General features: G+C 46.4%; 9 protein-coding genes across 9 annotated transcripts; 2 read left to right on the top strand and 7 right to left on the bottom strand.

Moving 5' to 3' along the window:
* Positions 1-110: 110 nt before the first annotated feature.
* TrAFT101_008395 (uncharacterized protein) lies at positions 111-836 on the bottom strand (the record flags this gene model as incomplete). Its single annotated transcript, XM_024909704.2, has 2 exons — positions 111-460; positions 575-836. 2 exons carry the CDS (start codon positions 834-836, stop codon positions 111-113), a joined length of 612 nt encoding a protein of 203 aa, XP_024762193.2.
* A 901-nt stretch (positions 837-1,737) lies between these two features.
* Positions 1,738-2,963, bottom strand: TrAFT101_008394 (uncharacterized protein; the record flags this gene model as incomplete). The annotated part of the gene is made up of 8 exons (XM_066128318.1): positions 1,738-1,817; positions 1,894-1,951; positions 2,008-2,079; positions 2,137-2,217; positions 2,269-2,355; positions 2,423-2,531; positions 2,598-2,664; positions 2,726-2,963. The coding sequence occupies 8 exons, from the start codon at positions 2,961-2,963 to the stop codon at positions 1,738-1,740; spliced, it is 792 nt and encodes a 263-aa protein (XP_065984436.1).
* A 366-nt stretch (positions 2,964-3,329) lies between these two features.
* Positions 3,330-6,129, top strand: TrAFT101_008393 (uncharacterized protein). Its single transcript, XM_024903767.2, has 3 exons — positions 3,330-3,680; positions 3,743-5,455; positions 5,532-6,129. The coding sequence occupies exons 1-3, from the start codon at positions 3,447-3,449 to the stop codon at positions 5,817-5,819; spliced, it is 2,235 nt and encodes a 744-aa protein (XP_024762195.1). The 5' UTR covers positions 3,330-3,446; the 3' UTR covers positions 5,820-6,129.
* On the bottom strand, positions 6,003-8,447 carry TrAFT101_008392 (uncharacterized protein). Its single transcript, XM_024905143.2, has 2 exons — positions 7,876-8,447; positions 6,003-7,797 (listed from the first exon to the last, which is right to left on the bottom strand). The coding sequence occupies exons 1-2, from the start codon at positions 8,199-8,201 to the stop codon at positions 6,414-6,416; spliced, it is 1,710 nt and encodes a 569-aa protein (XP_024762196.2). The 5' UTR covers positions 8,202-8,447; the 3' UTR covers positions 6,003-6,413.
* Positions 8,448-10,468: 2,021 nt separating this feature from the next.
* Positions 10,469-11,531, top strand: TrAFT101_008391 (uncharacterized protein). Its single transcript, XM_024907976.2, has one exon. It carries the CDS (start codon positions 10,575-10,577, stop codon positions 11,415-11,417), a length of 843 nt encoding a protein of 280 aa, XP_024762197.1. The 5' UTR covers positions 10,469-10,574; the 3' UTR covers positions 11,418-11,531.
* Positions 11,532-11,941: 410 nt separating this feature from the next.
* Positions 11,942-12,587, bottom strand: TrAFT101_008390 (uncharacterized protein; the record flags this gene model as incomplete). The annotated part of the gene is made up of 2 exons (XM_024909705.2): positions 11,942-12,307; positions 12,387-12,587. The coding sequence occupies 2 exons, from the start codon at positions 12,585-12,587 to the stop codon at positions 11,942-11,944; spliced, it is 567 nt and encodes a 188-aa protein (XP_024762198.2).
* A 365-nt stretch (positions 12,588-12,952) lies between these two features.
* Positions 12,953-13,698, bottom strand: TrAFT101_008389 (uncharacterized protein). Its single transcript, XM_024901857.2, has 2 exons — positions 13,631-13,698; positions 12,953-13,580 (listed from the first exon to the last, which is right to left on the bottom strand). The coding sequence occupies exons 1-2, from the start codon at positions 13,668-13,670 to the stop codon at positions 13,057-13,059; spliced, it is 564 nt and encodes a 187-aa protein (XP_024762199.1). The 5' UTR covers positions 13,671-13,698; the 3' UTR covers positions 12,953-13,056.
* A 615-nt stretch (positions 13,699-14,313) lies between these two features.
* TrAFT101_008388 (uncharacterized protein) lies at positions 14,314-14,812 on the bottom strand (the record flags this gene model as incomplete). The annotated part of the gene is made up of 2 exons (XM_024907977.2): positions 14,314-14,655; positions 14,741-14,812. 2 exons carry the CDS (start codon positions 14,810-14,812, stop codon positions 14,314-14,316), a joined length of 414 nt encoding a protein of 137 aa, XP_024762200.1.
* Positions 14,813-15,623: 811 nt separating this feature from the next.
* On the bottom strand, positions 15,624-17,300 carry TrAFT101_008387 (uncharacterized protein; the record flags this gene model as incomplete). Its single annotated transcript, XM_024910574.2, has 1 exon — positions 15,624-17,300. One exon carries the CDS (start codon positions 17,298-17,300, stop codon positions 15,624-15,626), a length of 1,677 nt encoding a protein of 558 aa, XP_024762201.2.
* Between the last annotated feature and the right edge of the window lie 769 nt (positions 17,301-18,069).

Genomic DNA, 18,069 nt, shown 5'->3' with positions numbered 1-18,069 from the left:
ATATCTGCCTAGTTCCTTGGATGTACCCACCGCCATGACAAGTTGTCTCCTAACCGTATTTTTTTCTCCCTGTTTATCAAGCGCTCTCCAGCTTCTCATGAAGCAGAGGCTTAGTTATCCTCTCCTTCGCCTTCATTCTCTTCCAGCTTGACCGCCTCTACGGCACCGTTCAATCCGCTCTCCTGGTTCTTCTCCTCCAGCATGCCGGCAGATGCCAAAAAGAATTGCGCAACGTCGTTGTGTTCGTTAAAGTAAGCCAGGTCCAGGGGAACGTAGTTTCGCTCATTGGCCAGTGCAGGTGAAGCACCTTGTTCCATGAGAAGCTTGACAATGTCCAGGTGGCCTCCAAGAGCAGCCCAGTGCATACCGGTGTTTCCATGCTCATTGGCATCGTCCAGGAAAGTCTTCTTCTCTTCCTTTGGTCTCTCATCAAAATATTGAATGAGTTTGCGAACAGTTTCTGAGCATCTCATCAGCCTCCCGCCTCTCTCCACCGGATTTCTCTGATTCGACAGAGACAATTTCACAGCTAATGCTGGATATTCTCAGAGAATTCGTATCAACTTTTTCTTACCTAAATGGCCATTTCCTGCCGCCATGTGTAAAGCCGTTGATTTGCCCTCATCCTTAGCGGCCAGCAGAATCTCAGCTGGAGTCGCCTTCTCGCGCTCTGACAAGGCCGTCAGCGTCTCGGTAAGATCCGCATCCTCGCCTACTCTGGCGAAATACACGAGATCGTCGATTTCTTCTTCAGTGAGATTCGGCGCCATTGTGATATATGAGTTCACTCGCTCTTCTTGAGTTTGCAAAGATAAAATTTTAGCACACTTCTTCATTGGTGGAGGGGACTGTGTGAAAATTTTGCCCCGCGATTTTTGCACTGTGCGCCGCTATGCCTTCAAAGCTTTTCCGGGTAAGTGGATGAGCATGCAGAGTGTAGAGTGTATGCGAGCGCCAATTTAAATCGCAGCATCTATCGATTGAGGACAGTGATAGGAGCAGATGCATATAAGACACTGTTTGGCAAATGCACCATGTTCCTATCAGGATGGACCATCGTGCAAATGCTTCTTCAATGCCGGCGACATTAAACGTCTTCGTATGCCTAAGAATGATACCGCAGTAGATGCATTTGGACAGGCAAACGCCTAAGTATTTCGGCACAGTAGTGAAGAGGTCGGAAAAGGACGGCTATGCGTAGATATATGTGGGATCATTCCACGTTGTAAAATCTTCGTCAATTTGGATGACTATCTTAGGAGCTGGAAAACGGAAATCGACATCTAGTAGTGCAACAGCCCTATTACCAAGGAACAGTACGGAAAGTGCAGCCTTCCCTCGACTAAAATGGCTTTGGCTCTTATGTGGCAATTTTTGCGAGATTCTAAGAGTCTCTTACCTATAAAAGGAGCTTCCCAAGCTTGAAGTCGAGCCAGTCAGTGAGATTTCCTGCTTCATCGAGCCATTGTATCTCAGCTTTGACGCCCATCATCAACATGACTTGAAGTTCTCTCTGGGCTTCGACGACTTCAGCATCATCTTTGACGTCTAACAGCTTTTCTAAAATCCCGACGGCGACTTTACGATCGCGTGTTGAAAGAAATGAAACAGGGTCACGACACTCAGTAGACGAGATTGACGTTTTCGAACTATTGCTCTCCTCGGACGACTGACTATTTGTCAATTGCTGGCTGGCTGAAGAGTGCCTTATCGAGCTATTGAGATAAGTCCCATATTCTAGAAGATCTTGTGATTTGATTCCAAGCCAGCGTATACTTGAAGTCGTAGCATCTGTTTCTTGAATTGCATTGTTAGATCTAAAACGATAGCAGCGGAAAATATTGAGCCCATCAGGGTCATAGTCGACTAGTGTAAATATTGGTATCTGTGGACAGTTGAAGCGGATGAGCTGCAGAAACGAGCATGTGAGTATGTCCGGATACCCCTTGGCCTTGTGGCTTCAACGTCAGCTACATCAGTAAGAAGTGCTCATTCGATATAACTTGCTGTTATGATGATGCCCGGACCAACACGAGACGTTTGCCAAAACGACGAAGATGTCAAAGAGCGAAATATTGCCTTGGAAAAGAGTTAGCAGGTCAACAAACACGAAGACACTGAAAAGATTGCACAAACGTCTTTCTCAACGACGAGAATCCACCGTGTGGCTTCGCAGTTTATGGTCGCAATTGATCCAGTCGTTGGTAGCGTAATCCCCTGGTCAAGTATTAAAATCAGGCAACAAGCGGTAGAATCAGGTCTACAAACCGCATCACCTGTGGCGGGACCAATCACTCTATCATCTTGAAGGCGAATACTGAGACATCCTGAGAAGACTCCCTTTGAAGAGGCGACCTATATATTTGTTAAATGCGTGCTCAAATGAGTGGTCAGTACTTCGCCACTTCACAACTTCACATACAATATTCAACTCATCACGATGAATGCCAAGTGCTAGGGCAAGGCTGTCTACAAGCTTATCCACCGTCCTCTGGCTGCCAAATAATTCTTGGTGCTGATAGAAGATGTGGCTGCGATGGCCGTGTCAGAATTTAGCAGCGCCAAAGATATACCTATAAAAAATCGACTGTACTAACCGCTTGGTCAATACTATCCCCGAAACCAGAGCGTCGTGGGCGAGCTGCAAAATGAGAAGGATCCGAGCTTGGAATTGCAAGATGAGACGCAGAACACAAGAATCACTCGCTTGAGCAATAGTGCCTACCGAATTTTGTGGCCTCCTGCAAACACTTTCCTGGGAAATGGATCTTTTGGGTGGTTTGATCTTCTCTACCTGTGGCAAAGTCGATCAGGAGCTCCTTTCCTTCGGCCACACAGTCAAGGACAGACTCCAAGATGGACTCGATTCGAGATATGACAGCCCCAGCCGATGTGATGCTTCCAGGCTGGGTAACAAGCTGCTCCCCATCCCGGCGTATGACGTTCGTTGTCGTCCAGTCCATTGATATTTGCATGTGATGAGAAACAAATGGTGTGTTCGCAGTCCCGGGCTTTTGAGCAGTCCGTCAATTGGAGTCGTGCAGTACAGCTGAGAGTGGCTGGCGATTGGTGGTTTGGATGTGATATGGACTGCATTCGAATGCGAGCATGGGACGATTGCCGCATACGAATACGAGGGCAGTCTCAGCGCGCACGATGGCTGCATTAGCGGTCAATCTCGCAGCCTTTAGCGCACAGTCGCCCGCTAAGGTTGGAGCCCGGCGCCCCCAATCAGGGACCAGTGGATGTCACCGTCAGGCACAAGCACCGCTAAACAGCGAGAAATGTGGTGTAGAGGCTTGGATGACGCTAAACGCAACCCCTTCGCTTCATTTGGATCTCCATGCTTCTGCACCTTCTCTTACCTTATAAATCTTGGGAAAGGCTGCCAATTTCCAGTCTGTGACCAATTGGCCATTCGCATCACCAGAGCCTTTTCCATCACGATGGCTACCGCCACAGGTCGAGATATCGGCAGCGCCAAGTCCCGCAAGCGAGCCTCTGACGACTCTGCCGACAGCTTTCCCAAGCGACCCAAAGTCGGTGGCAAGACAGACCTCACGAGATGGAGAATGAAAGACGACGAGAGCCGCCACACGTGGCACTATCTCGAGGACGACAAGGCAGCCGAGGAGTGGCCGCAGAGCTATGCTGAAAAATGGTACCTGAATCTGCCCATGGTATGCTTCTCACCGGCTTCGAGAAAACCAACAAATGCAAGACTGACAGTGGCTGCATCTAGGATCTCCCCGCTCTGCCGAAAGCTACGACACCGCTCGAATCTGCCGAGAACGGCCTTACCTTCTTCGAAAAGCTTCAATTGCCCTCTGGCCACTGGGGCTGCGAGTACGGCGGCCCCATGTTTCTTCTGGTGGGCGTTGTCGTTGCTTGGTATGTGACGAAGACGCCCATCCCCGACGCCTACGCGACCGAGATAAAGAATTACCTTACCGCACGGGCGCATCCCAAAGATGGTGGCTGGGGACTGCACATTGAGGGCGAAAGCACAGTCCTTGGCACTGCTATGAACTATACCGTCCTTCGACTCGTTGGCGTGGATCCTGAGGAGCCCGTCATGGTGAAGGCCAGAGCAACTCTGCATAAGCTGGGGGGTGCAGTGAATAACCCTCACTGGGGCAAATTTTGGCTGGCGGTCCTGGGCGTTGTGGAGTGGGATATTGTGAATCCTGTGCCTCCTGAAATCTGGTTGCTGCCAGATTGGGTCCCAATTGCTCCCTGGCGATGGTGGATTCACATTCGACAAGTGTTTTTGCCCATGGGATACATCTACTCCAAGAGATGGAGCTGTGAAGAGACAGATGAGATCCGAGGGTTGAAGCAGGAGCTGTTCGTCACGCCCCACGCAGAGATCAACTGGGCAAGCCACCGAAACAGCATTGCGCCTATTGACAACTATAATCCAAAATCATGGCTGCTCAATACAGTCAATTGGGTTTTGGTCAATGTTTATAATCCATACCTCCGCTTCAATTTCATCAAAGAACGAGGAGAGCAGTGGGCAAGTGAGCTTGTCGACATGGAAGATGCAAATACAGATTATGCAGGCTTAGCACCGGTCAATTCGCCGATGAATATGATTGTGTGTTATATCCGGGACGGCCCAGATGCGTTCAGTGTACGGAGGCACAGGGAGCGACTGGAAGAGTTCTTGTGGGTCAAAGATGAAGGAATGCTGTGCAACGGCACAAACGGCGTCCAGTGCTGGGATACTGCTTTTGCCATCCTGGCTGTGGTTGAGTCGGGGCTGCACGACAAAGAGCGCTGGCGACCTATGCTGTTGAAGGCGCTTCAGTATCTAGAGAGCCAGCAAATCAGAGAGAACTGCAAAGACCAAGAAAAATGCTACCGACAACCCCGGAAAGGCGGCTGGCCATTTAGCAACAAAGACCAGGGATATGGTGTCAGCGACTGTATTTCAGAAGCACTCAAGGCAGTCATTCTACTCCAGAAAACGGAAGGCTACCCGCAGCTTCTTGAAGATCAGCGAATTTTCGATGCCGTTGATACGCTATTGCTGTATCAGAATGACAATGGCGCAGTCTCATCATACGAGCAGCGAAGAGGTAGCGAGTACCTAGAGTTGCTCAACGCGGCAGAGGTATTTGGCAGAATCATGGTTGAATACGACTACCCCGAATGCACAACAGCATGTGTCACAGTACTGTCTTTATTCCGCAAGCACTGGCCTGAATACAGAACTGAGGAGATTAATCTGTTCATCAAGAGAGCTACCAACTGGATTAAGGGCTACCAAAGGCCCGACGGCAGTTGGTATGGAAGCTGGGGAATTTGCTTTACTTATGCCGCAATGTTTGCACTCCAAAGTATGGCTGCTATTGGAGAAAACTATTCCAACAGCAGAGTAGCTAAGCGAGGCTGCGATTTCCTCATTTCGAAGCAGCGTGAAGATGGCGGATGGTCTGAGAGTTACCAGGTAAGAAAATTTCTGCCCCTTTGGCAGTCTAGAGCTGTAGTTTGATTGGAACATTGTGCTAATCCAACAACTTTAGGCTTCTGAAACCATGACGTACATTGAGCATGAATCGGGATCCCTTGTCGTGCAGACTGCATGGGCTCTGATCGCCCTACTTGAGGCGGACTACCCTGATATGGAGCGAATCAAGAAGGGCATTAAACTCATCACCGACCGGCAGCAGGCAAACGGCGAATGGTTGCAGGAGAACATTGAAGGCGTCTTCAACAAATCTTGCATGATTTCGTATCCAAACTACAAGTACACATTTACAATCAAGGCGCTGGGACTGTTTGCTAAGAAGTATCCAAACGAGAAGCTATAATTGGGAAAAGCTAGATTTGGATGTATGAAGTAATGATAAGAGTTTCCTGACAAAGGGGCAAAGAAAGGTCTTGATTTTATTTTGGGAGATGGGTATTAATAACAAGCCATATGATAAAAGCTTCTTTCGCAGGCCCTCTTAGCACAGCAAAGCGACCTAAGGAAATCGTGGTAAAATCACGTAATTTAATATATAAGGAAACCCATGGATGGTTAAATACAAAAAAAAGATGCATTGCAACAAATGAAACGCTGCTATCTATCTATCTATGTATAATACATACGAGGTGTAATTATACCTCTCATTGATTGCTTGGTCATTATCCATCCCGTTCTATAATCAGCGCCTGAAACGAAACCCATGCCTCAACTCCGTATACAGTGTATGATTGACAAAGTGTATAACAAAATAACAAAGAAAATCGAAAAAAAGCAAAGGGAATAAAAGGAACAAAAAAGAAGCGAAGCCACAGGTAGTTGTGTTCGTACACGCATATCAAAAACAGACCGGTAGACGGCCAAATAACACAAGGGAGTTCATCGAGTATTATCATCACTGTGATCCACCACAAGCATTACCAATCGGCGATTAATCTCATATCTCCCGCCAACCATGGCCTTGAGGCAGAGTGACGCCTTTGACCGTGGCTGGCTCAGAGGGTTGTTCGCTGGGCTCCAGCTCGCCTTTCATCTGCTCCTCGCTCTGTTCAATCTTCTCCGTCGTCGATTTTTCACTTTCCTTCTCCTCTGCCATGCCGATAGTGTCGATCCATTTCCAGCTGTCAACAATATTGTTTCCGCTTCTGTCAAAAATGGCCTTGTCGTCGTTCAATCCATCAGCCACTACCTCCGCGCTTGCGTCCTTCTTTGCAAGATCCAGCTTGTCCATATGAGCTCCATCGACAAGGTCTCCAATCCATGTCCGTGCTACAGGAACCTTGTTTGCTCGGAGAAACTGTAGCTGTGCCCGCAAGTTCAACCGAAGAGCACGCTCTGGCTCGACAGCATTGAACACCTTTCTGGTCAAGAGGGGAAACAAAATGGCAAAGTCAGATTGACTCAAGTGAGCTGAGTTGACAACGTAGAAGAAGTTGGGCTCGGCAAGTTTGTTGCCACTGGGTGTCTCAAAGATCTCTGGTGTCACAACCTTGGCCGTTGGATCGGGCGATAGCAGTCGAGCCGTAGCATGGAGATGCTCTGACCATTTGAAGAAAGCATCAGATTCAACAGCCAAGAGAGCATTTCCGCCCGCTGCCGAGGGAACATCAGCGTATAAAGGAAGCGGAAGGTTATATAGAGCACTAGAGTTGGGAGACAGCAGGGGCATGCACCACATATCCAGGAGCATGGTGACACTCTTCTCTGTCACCTGTTTCCGAATGCTGCTGTCCTCTGAAGGTGTAAATAATGGCGCCTCCATGCCAGCTATTTCTGGAACAGTAGCGTAATAGGTGCTTTTAAGGAGTTGGTACATGGTGGTGGAGCCAAAGCTGTGGCCGGCAAAGATAATGCTGCCAGGGTCATTGACATGCAGGCGACCAACAAACTGGCTCAGGCTCGGGGTAGTGAGGTTGAGGTTAGAAAGCTCTCGGCCAGCGTCGATGGCTAAGATGGCCTCGTGTATCAGGCCCATTTCCCACAATCTGATCCTTAACTGCGCTTCTCTAGCCTCATATACTTCTGGTGAAACTTCGTGCGAAATTCGGTTGTACGGGATCACCTTCCGGGCAAGGCGACCGTGTTGGCCAGGAATGCGAACATATGTAGTGACGGAGCTTCCATCTCGATGCTCGGGGCAGATGACAACAACTCCGTGGGAGGCAAGCGATCCAGCAATGTATGAATATGAGTTTCGGCTGCCTCCAAGGCCATGCGAGAAGATCATGGTTGGCCATCGGTTGTTTTCGGTCTCGGGAGATGCCAATGTAGCATTTTTATGGGCGGGAATGGAGGTATAATGAAGGTGTCGGGGCAGGAATCTATTGTAGCAATCAATGTCAGTACGGTGTATTAATGTTGAACAAATAATAAAAAAAAAAACCTGGGTGGTGACATACGAGAGGAGCTCAGCCAGCGTGTGTCCAACTCCCATGAACTTGGTGTAAGCTGAAACATAGTGTCTTTGCGGCGCAGGCAACCAGCTAATCAGCTTCTCGTTCGACTCTGCGACAGCTGGGTAGAAGACTCGAAACAGCACTGTTGGAATACCGCTGGCATTTTCGGGTCGTGGAGCTGGCGAAGGGAGATCGGCGACTGGAATCTCGACGTCAATCGTGCCGACTTTGAACGGTCCGGTATACTCGGGGAAAGCTGGCACGGGATTGAATTTGGAGAGATAGGCAGAAAGCCTGGAGGTCGCTGAGGGCTCTGAGCCTCCAATCATGGTCGCGGTTATTTGAGCGAGTTGGAGAGGTTACTCAGGTGAAGTGGCGATGACCTAATCGATTTGAGTCTGGAAGAAGCTTCGAGATGGGCGACAAGCACTGTCGAGGTGGGCGAAGAGAAAGAAGAGAAGGAGGGAAAGAAGGGTAAATAAAAAAGAAATAATACAGAGAGAAATAGACCTGAGATACGAGAATTGAATTACGAATGCTAGGGGACGGAATATTAAAAAAAGTATAATTAGGGGAGAGATTGAAATGAGAAAGAGAATTGGTTGTGGCAAAGGAAGGCTAATAATTTGTGATACGCCAAAGTTTCTGAGGCTCGGCATGTTTTCAGTGACGCAAGCCCCTTTCCTCGCCAGCAAATAGAGATCGAGATCGACCATTACATCAGCATCACAAGCAAGAAACAGATACATAAGGCGGTATAGCTTCGTATAATGGGTCCCGGACCTTGAACAGAGCGGCCAATGCCGTCGATGGCTCTAGGTCCAGCTACAAAATTCGGGATACCGTCACGCGACTCATGCTTTTTTCTCTCGGTTTGTTTACGTAGCATAGTATTAGTATGGCGGTAAAGATGCATGTGGCTCCATTCCTACTGTAGCACGAGAAAAAAAAAAGTGGTGAAGCAAAAATGGGTGGAAAACAGATGCTAAGCTGACTGGCGTGGAGCTGGTGTTAGAGACAGCTTGAGGCTAAACCCATTCGGCTACCGAGGCGTTGTCTGAGATGAGAGACCTTGTGTCTTGTTGATGGATTGGGAGATGCAAAATGACGGACATGCCGTGATCTGTGAAGAAGGGAATATGAAAAGAATATTGATGTTGGGAATAGCAGAATTATATGGCGTGAGTATGCCCTGCTATCACATGCATTTCGTTGCTGGCTGAAGAATATGATGGCATTAGCTGATTGGCGTGTAAGTGAAGGGCACGAGTCGAGAGCTTGTCCAACGCCGCACTGAGTTTGTGATAAAGCATATCCAGAAGCAAATACGAGACGCAGAGCGATCTTAGTCGGATTTTGCTACTGAACACGGCATGCTGCATATCAAAGTCCATCCAATGGCAGCATTTCGAAGCAGAGAAAATGCTGAAGATGAGCCATCCAATCAATGATTCGGATTACCGTAGTAGACATTCATCCTTAGTCAGCGAATAGACCCCGCCGAAACGAGAATCATCCGTAAATGGAAATGGAATTTGTTTCTATTCCGGGGGGCAGTATTGCAGAGTGTAAATGGAAGTTCAGGCGGCAAAACTTTCAAATAATACGCAGCTATGTTGTGATATTAACACATTAAGAACTACACCACAAGCTTTAATACTAAGGATACACTTGAACTCACTGTTCGGCTTGCGCTTCCATCTTTATATAGAGTGTCTGCTATACCTACTCCGGATCTGGGCGCCACTAAGGCAATCAAAGGTCTGTTCAAGCTTAAAATTTTGAGTATGAAGTGTACTCCGTAGGTGACACCCGTCTGATTCACCATCGATGGGTATTACGTACAAAAGACTTACCTGCTCTAATAGTATTACAATACTCCTTGAACTATCTGCTAGACGTGCATATAGATTTACAAATCGACTGCCAATTTCCGTCAATCACTGGTAATTTTCACATAATTGCTGAAGTAGGTATACATGTGTCTATTTCTCAGCCTGTGCTTATATCTTATATCGCAGCTGAATATGCACGAAACTTCAATAGCCAATGCCCAACAATAGGTACCGCTTTGGTATGTGTGGCAAGGTCGTGAAATCTGTAATCATGTTGCTTCCAATATACCAAATGCAGTCGCTATTCGCTATTGCGCTGTAACTAAACCGCCACGACCGAGCCGTCCGGATTGGCTTCCAAAATCACGGCTCACTACGCTGTCGACTCGTCACCACCATGAGTCACTCGCCATATGCGTTGCTGCATTGATGAGTATCCCATCTCTCAGTCTTTATCTCCGAATCATACGTGTGCCAGTGAATCGCTTCACACGTTTGCACGCATCACTAGAGGAGATACCACAGCGAATCGAGTCCAGGTCTGCCCCATAGCCCCTGCATCTATGGAGCGAATCACATTGAATACTTGCGTAGTGAGCCTAGCGCTGGATCGCTTTTACATGCCCAGTCCCCGCTAACTCCGCCTGGCTTTTATAATGACAGCAGCATGGTGGGGTAATAGTTTGCTATAGTGTTGCTGTCGATATTGGTTCTGCATGGAGGATGTGTTGTACGTAACGTCAATCCGGATATACTCTAAATTGCTGATGCGAACTATATATATAGCTTGGTACTTCATCCTCTATTCTACTAATTTGATATCTCCATCTCTCTCACTTCTAATCTCACTTGCATCTTAAATACAAAATGCCTTCCACCAATCAATTAGCTCAGGAGCTTAAGGCACTTCATAAGCCTGGGTCTCCTCTCGTTCTATCCAACGTCTGGGACGTCTCTTCTCTAAATACCATTCTTTCTTTGAACTCAGAGTCTTCTAGACCTGTGAAAGCATTAGCCACAGCATCATTCGCCATTGCTGCTACACTGGGTATTCAAGATGAAGAGCTTTCCATGGTGCAAAACCTCGAAGCCATCTCCAAGATTGCTCCCCTCGCTGAGCAAGCAGGCCTCCCTCTTTCAGTAGATATTCAAGATGGATATGGTGACCTAATCACAGCAGTTGTCACCGCAGTCGTCGAATATGGAGCGGCCGGCGCCAATATCGAGGATAGCATCCCTTCTGCCGGGTTTGATAAGGGTATCTCAGGCTCCCTATACAAACTTGAGGACCAAGTAGTACGACTCAAGCGTGCTCTTGAAGCTGCCAAAGAGGCTGGTGCTCCAGACTTTGTCCTCAACGCTCGATGCGACGCCTTTCGCCTTGCGCCTTCTCCCGATTTGACGTACGAAATTAGACTCGCAGAGGCCATTAAGCGTGGTAAAGCGTTTCTGGAAGCCGGTGCAACCACAGTTTTCTACTGGGGTGGTCAGGGACAAGGCCTAACCAGCGAAACTGTCAAGACGCTGGTCAAAGAATTGGACGGCAAGGTCGCAGTTATTATGTCTGGGGCGCCCGGTTCCCTCACAACAGCTGATTTAGCCAAGCTTGGAGTGGCGAGAATCAGCGTAGGGCCCGGCCTTTATCTGGCAGCTATTAATGCTGTGAAAACTGTAGCATCGCGAATGTTCTCGGGAGGTGGACTAGCTTAGAGGCCGTATAGGTGGTGCTGCTTCACTTAAACCTATGTATCCAGAAGCAGTCTTATGTTAAGAAACGTCATATCATGGATCAATAAGAATACATTAATAAACCACTTTCCTAGAGTCCGATGCTGCCTAGTTGCTGCATGCATATGCTCTGGTAGCGGCTCCATACAAGTACGATGAATATCTTCCAAAACGTGAGGTGAGCCTCCAAGCACAAACTTCCCATAGTGCAGCTCCATAATAATACATTTTAAAAATATCGAGCTCTTGTAGCTTCAATTCATATTGTATAAGGTACAGAGTATGGCGTCAAGACATAAAAGAGCTTCGTTCTTTTACACATTATTCGTAGAGACATTTATGAAGTGATAGTTTTATGCTTTTTATGTCGGTAGTAATACTATAAACGCAATACATTTTTATATAAAATATATACATCGAATGAGAACATAGAATGGTTTTTATAATATAAAATAAAATCATGGAAATATACATCTATTAAAGCCTATTTTCTCCAAAATGTCCTTTCAACTTTCCCAATATGATTCATTCATCAGGCTGCGACGGTTCGAATCTGGCCGATGACCCTTTTGAATGCATCTCGGTGGTCTCGATGTCATTATCACGTTATCCCAGCCGGTGGTCACGTAAAGTGCACCTTTAGTGCGACTGAGGCACTTTTCGGAGAACTTGAAGAACAAACGATCCATCTCCGTGACAGTCAGGATAACATCAACTTCCTTAGGCGCACATATGGTAGTTTGGCAGCATGCCTGCGTGATGGATTTACACTGTCCACCATTAACAACGAGATTGCCGTCTCCATTTAACAATTTCTGCCATTGAGAATTTACAACGGAGCAGCCTATGTAATCCACAGCACCTTCTTCTTGCTATGGAGGGAAATTAGTTCTATCATATAATCATGCAAAAGCGATTGTATAGGGGAAATAGCAGTAGAGCGAATCATACAGGGAGACATCGGTAAAGCTTCGGAAATCCAAGTTCAGGCTTGCTCAGATAAAGATACGGGTCGATGGCGGTTCTCTCGACGATATTGAGCATCGGAAAGTCTTCAATATGGAAGCCACCTGGCCTTTCCTTTGGCCAAGGCATCTGCGCAACCACCGTCACGAGAAGAAGGGGGAAAGTCAATGCTGAAACGAGAAACATGATTCTCAGGTTTATATATACCTCGATTTGTTAATGGAAGAGGACAAAGTGATGTGAGAAGGGGATGATGTGAGAAGAAGACAAGTTTGAGAGGGCCATAAGAGGAAAAAGGGGGCATATATACAAATACGGAATCAAGCCACGATATCGCTTCTACCCAGAAATAAAGTTAAGAGGGCGGTTATATAGATTGGCTGCAGCAGCTTCTTTTACAAAACGCCGAAAGCTAAATGCAGTGCCCGTATTGCCTCCACTTATCTCAATCTCATACATGTACTCATATCCACCCATAGAAAAATTGAGTGAATTGCTGCTGCCGATGGTATCATTAGGTACCAACTTATTGAAAACAAAAGTCTAGACAACCTGCCTGTAACTGCGCAAACTTTGTAGAAAAGATGAAGCGAAATAGTTTACAAAATGGGAATTCTAAAATACTTTCTGGGAAATGGGACCGTTTTACCCATGATCAGATATTTGTACTGTCAAGTTCAATACACACGCCAGACTGTTTCCCTCTAGCGGCCAGCTCCTGCATGCAGGTTTTATCAACTTTTAATACAGTCCAATCTTTCATTCGTTTCGCACCTAGTTTGTCATAGAACCTAAGCGCTTTCTCATTATCCAAAAGGCAAACCCAGTCCATTTTGATACAACCTGCTGCTTCCGCTACGGATGCCATCGTTTCAATCAGTATCTGTGCGTATCCATGACGCCGATATTCGGGCACAACATATAACTCTTCCAAACATACGCCGGGGGCTGCCATCCAGGTTGAATAGTTATGGAAATAAATCAGCAGGCCAGCAGACTGTTGGTCTGGAGAAAAGATGAGAAGCGCCCATGCAAAGCGAGGGGTTGTTTGTGTCACTGAATCTGAAGGTGGCCCAAAGTGCAGCGTCTTAGCGAGACTGTCCTCGGTTGCAGCTATCTTGGTCCCAGGAGCTTGTTCTTCTGCTGCACACTGGATAAAATGCAAAATAAGGGAAACATCTAGAAAGATTAGCCCCGACAGATTTGATGTGCCAAGGACGTACGACTACCTTCGAGACGAGCGTACCGGACTGACGGGGACAGAGACATGATAATAAGTAGTCTTTTCCACGAGAGGCTCTGTTCAACAAACCTGTTGAGGATAATACCGGAAACATTGAATATATACATATAGCGACGATTGCACGGTACTAGGTAGTGGGGTATTAGTTTCTACTAGTTTGGGGTGCGATATTGTCAAGTACGCCCTGCCATTTACAAAGTATCTACGGAGTACAGTGTGGAGACTTGTATATAGCATAACCGAGGAGGAGTATGCTCAGCTTGGCTAACTTATATACCTACTTATCTACACTAACTTGTCCTATATGCTTAGCAAGTGCCATGTAACCTATATCAACGTGCGGTACGGACATGATTAATAGGCACTAATCGATTCTGTACCTGTATATACACCATTTTGTAATGATCTAGCTATAACAATGCACCAGAAAAATTAACGACAAAGAATGCATCGTGCTGTGGCGTAAGCTTTGGAGTTATTCAGTATATGTGCAGCATGATCCACAGCGCACGGCACGACGTTTTGGTTACTGTAAACGCCATATTTTTCTTCGTCTTTCTTTTCGCCCCCCTTTCCTTTCCCTCTGTCTATTCCATCACAGGCTATTCATAAAGACGTGTGTGCAACCGTTGACGCTATTGTGATATGATCACTCCGAGAGACCGCTCACTATGCGGTCCTCTGACTTGCGCCAGCTATAGGCTGCACCCACTCTAATCTGGAGCGCGTAAAAATCTCTGCATCGATTACCGCAGTCGAAAGAATCCCGTCGCTGTCATCCAATGTCCCAGCCTTCAGCACTTTGTTAGGGCCAGAATTGGGAGACTCGCGCCATATCATACTACCGCAGTCGCCGCAGAAGTAACTGACAATAGTCTCGCCTGAATCAGCGACTTTGCTGAACACCTTTGGCGTGCCGGCAGTTACCCGGAATGCTGCCTCAGGGACAAGAAAGTTGACGCTGTAGCTGCTGCCACTGATCTTGCGGCAATCATTGCAGTGGCAGAGAACCTGCGATAGAATTCCAAAGCAACATCAGTTGAGCTAATTCCATGGTTCTGGCCGGCTATAAAAGGAGATGATAAATCGCACTGACTTTCTTTATCGGCTCTGTATCGTACATGTAGCGAATGTTGCCACAAAGGCAGCCACCGTGATGGGCAGACATCTCGAACTGGGAGTATGAGCATAGATTCCTTAATGAGTCAATTGGATTCGTGAAGCGAAGCTGAGGGTATATAATGGAGAGATACGTATGCGATATCGATGTTTCTTGTGATCTCCGACAAATTCTCCTTGTGAATAGACCTACTAATATGTAAAGATGGTGGCGTACGTAGCTTTTGTATGTGGTTTCTTCTCCAGCTATCTAGAAAGCGAAGAAATTCCCTAGTCGCTGAGCGATAACTGATGGCTGTAATGCAAGCTAGTGAGGCAACTTTAGAACTACAAAATGGGTCTTAGAAGCCAATAGAACTAAACTGACCGGCGGCTAGGCAACCAATAAGTAAACAAAATAGTAGCATTCAGAACATAAGAGTGTGCTCAATGAGCGCATCCCCGCTCCTCTCTCTCCTCTTCCCCCCTTCTACGTGTATTTGCGGGGTCAAATATCCTGGCGGCAAGGGGGCCCTTAGCTGGCCTAATGCAACGGAAATACATGTAGTCGGTACCTCCTAGTGAAGCTCAGCGAGATGTCTGGGAGAGCTGCATGTTAGTAATGCAGATGAGCCTAGGTGGAGCCTAGAAATACATACCATAGAGCCATCATAAGGAAAATTATATCCAAGCATATCTAACAATACGGTTTCATCCTCAAGACAAATATTAATGTTGGGTGTCAAGGTGGATTTACGTAGCTATTGGGTCCTTATACTAAGAAACTAGTATCAAAAACTCTCATATGTCCTTAAATACAAACAAAGTAACTTTTGCTGCCTCATATACATAAAAACTTCATGCATACCCCCACCAGCAATTTATTGCAACTCCAAAACATACTGCAGTTTTTCCAAGGCCCCAAATAGATCATTATCATGATGCTTTCTCGCCACTATCTGCAGGCCAATAGGAGCCCCTTCAAAATCACCCTCTTCCCACATCTTTCGCACATGTTTGTCCTGTTCATTGAGTGGTGGGGGAGTATCAGCTGCGTATCCTTCAGCTCCTTTCGCTCTAGCTTTGATAGGTGTAGGGAAAACAACGCCAGGGCAATCGACATAATTCCAGAAAGAAGTGTAGTTCCAATAAAAGCCTGTCTCGTGCTCCCCTGCCGGACCAACAGAGGCGGGACAGATAATGATATCAACATCCTGAGATTCCCAATGACGAGCAAAGTCACACCTAAAATTATCGCGTGCTACATGTTGTTGCAGAATTTCCCATGGCTTGAGTTCTAATCCATCAGTGTCTTTTAACTCCCATTGAGTCAAGGGAAGCATCGGTTCGCCTGAGGCAGCTAGGAGCTCTCTTACGCCTTTGCCGCCATCTGGCCAAAACGCAAGATGTATGTTCTTCAGAGCTGTAGATACTTCGTATGGTTCGAAAGTTTTGACTGAAAAGGCGTTCGATGCCTTTAATTTCTCCACCACCCAATTTAAAGCTCGGGTGACTGGCGGTTGTGGAATAATAAGACCATCAGTCATCATGATACCAATCTTCAACGGCGAAGGCTTTGGTGCTGTGTTAAGACCTGTCCATGGGATCGGAACTAGCCTTGGATCTAATAAATGTGGTTTAGATGCCAGGGTAACTGAAGTAAGGAGATCCAAGTCTCTCAAAGTAGTGCACATTGGGCCTATTGAAGCCAGAATACTGAGCTCCGCCAATGCCCCCATTGGCAGGATATCCTTCCTTGGAAGAGTATACGAGGTTGGTTTGAAGCCATAGATGCCACAGAAACTAGAGGGGACTCGAATGCTTCCACCAATATCAGTTCCAAGGCCAAGGACGGATCCTCGCATAGCCAGTAAAGCAGCCTCTCCTCCGGTAGACCCTCCCGACGATAAACCAGTATTATGAGGGTTCAAAGTGCGCCCAAAGAAAGAAGTGCTCTCAATATGCATTATTGCTTGGGGTTGGTTGGTCTTGCAATAGAAAATGGCTCCGGCGGCTCGCAGTATGGATACTATCTGGCAGTCTTCCTTTTCTTTAAATCTTGCCACGAGGAAGCCTAGACCTGACCAATGTCCGGCTACAGGAAAGAGGTCTTTGACACTGATGGGGACTCCATGGAGAGGTCCAACTGTCTTTCCTGTAGATTGCAAATACTCATCCAAGTATTTAGCTCGCTCAATAGCCTCGTCCATGAACCATTCCGTAAGGCAAGAAGTCAGCTGATGTGCTATAATTGCCCTCTTAGCGAATGCTGTTGCAACCGCCACCGAGGTCACCTTTTTTTCTCTAATGAGTACTGCTAGTGCAGTGGCATCGTAATTTTCAGTGATATCAATTTCTTCGGGGGATAAAAGACCACATTTTCGAGGAATGTCCGTGACATTCCTGGGGGCATTATTGATGAGATCTGGAGAGAGTCGAAGTTCCTCTGGCACCCTGGTAGCAAATTCTTCAAGCAAATTTCTTCGCGAGGCTTCGTATTCTGGTGATCCAGTGGGTAACTCCATTACTTGGACAACGGGAAGAGTCTTTAAAGACATGATGTATGAGGAGAATTGCTCGAAGAAAATTTGAAATTGGAATAAATTGCTGATACGTTTCAGTCAGATCTGTGAAGGCAAGGAGCCGTTAATAAGACAGATGTTCATTATTTAAATGACCATTGGTTTTGCTTGCAACTAATAGTACCTAGTGCTTACCGATTTTAATTCCGCTTTACTTAGTTTGTTGAAGAGAAGAAAAAATATTCGGTGATTTCGACTTGAAGAAATTGGCTTTGTTTTGTTCAACCTAGTGACAAAGAGAATCTGTTACTAATTTACAATCATGATCCTACGCTTATGCGGGGGGATGTTACATCATCACGAAGGTACCCACGCGTCTTTTCCAGAAACAGTTCGGCGACTTTCTCAAAAAGAAGAAGAAATGTCAATGCAAAGTATACCTCAGCAGGTAAGCAAGAGGGGAGGGTAAACTGCGAGTTGGCCTAGTCTCCAAGCCATAAGAACCTCATACTATCAATAACACTGGCATGTTGAACTAAACGACGTGATTGTGATATTTACGAAGTAAGAACTGCTGAGAACGCTGATTGTAAAATACAGTGTTGCCGAAAATTTAAATGCAAAGCAAGTTCGAAACCCAGATGTGGGTATTCCGCTGTACAATTATAATGGAGTACTTTTATAGTAGAAGAACCAATAATATGTAGACTTTAAGGAGTTTACTGACACAAAATTCGTAACTAGCCGTGATGTAAGAAGCGAAACCAACTATAGTATCAGATTTGGCCTATTATCTTTATGAATA

The sequence above is a fragment of the Trichoderma asperellum genome, chromosome 5 (assembly GCF_020647865.1).
Source record: "Trichoderma asperellum chromosome 5, complete sequence".
Classification (NCBI taxonomy): domain Eukaryota; kingdom Fungi; phylum Ascomycota; class Sordariomycetes; order Hypocreales; family Hypocreaceae; genus Trichoderma; species Trichoderma asperellum.
This window is presented reverse-complemented; position numbering and strand designations above follow the sequence as displayed.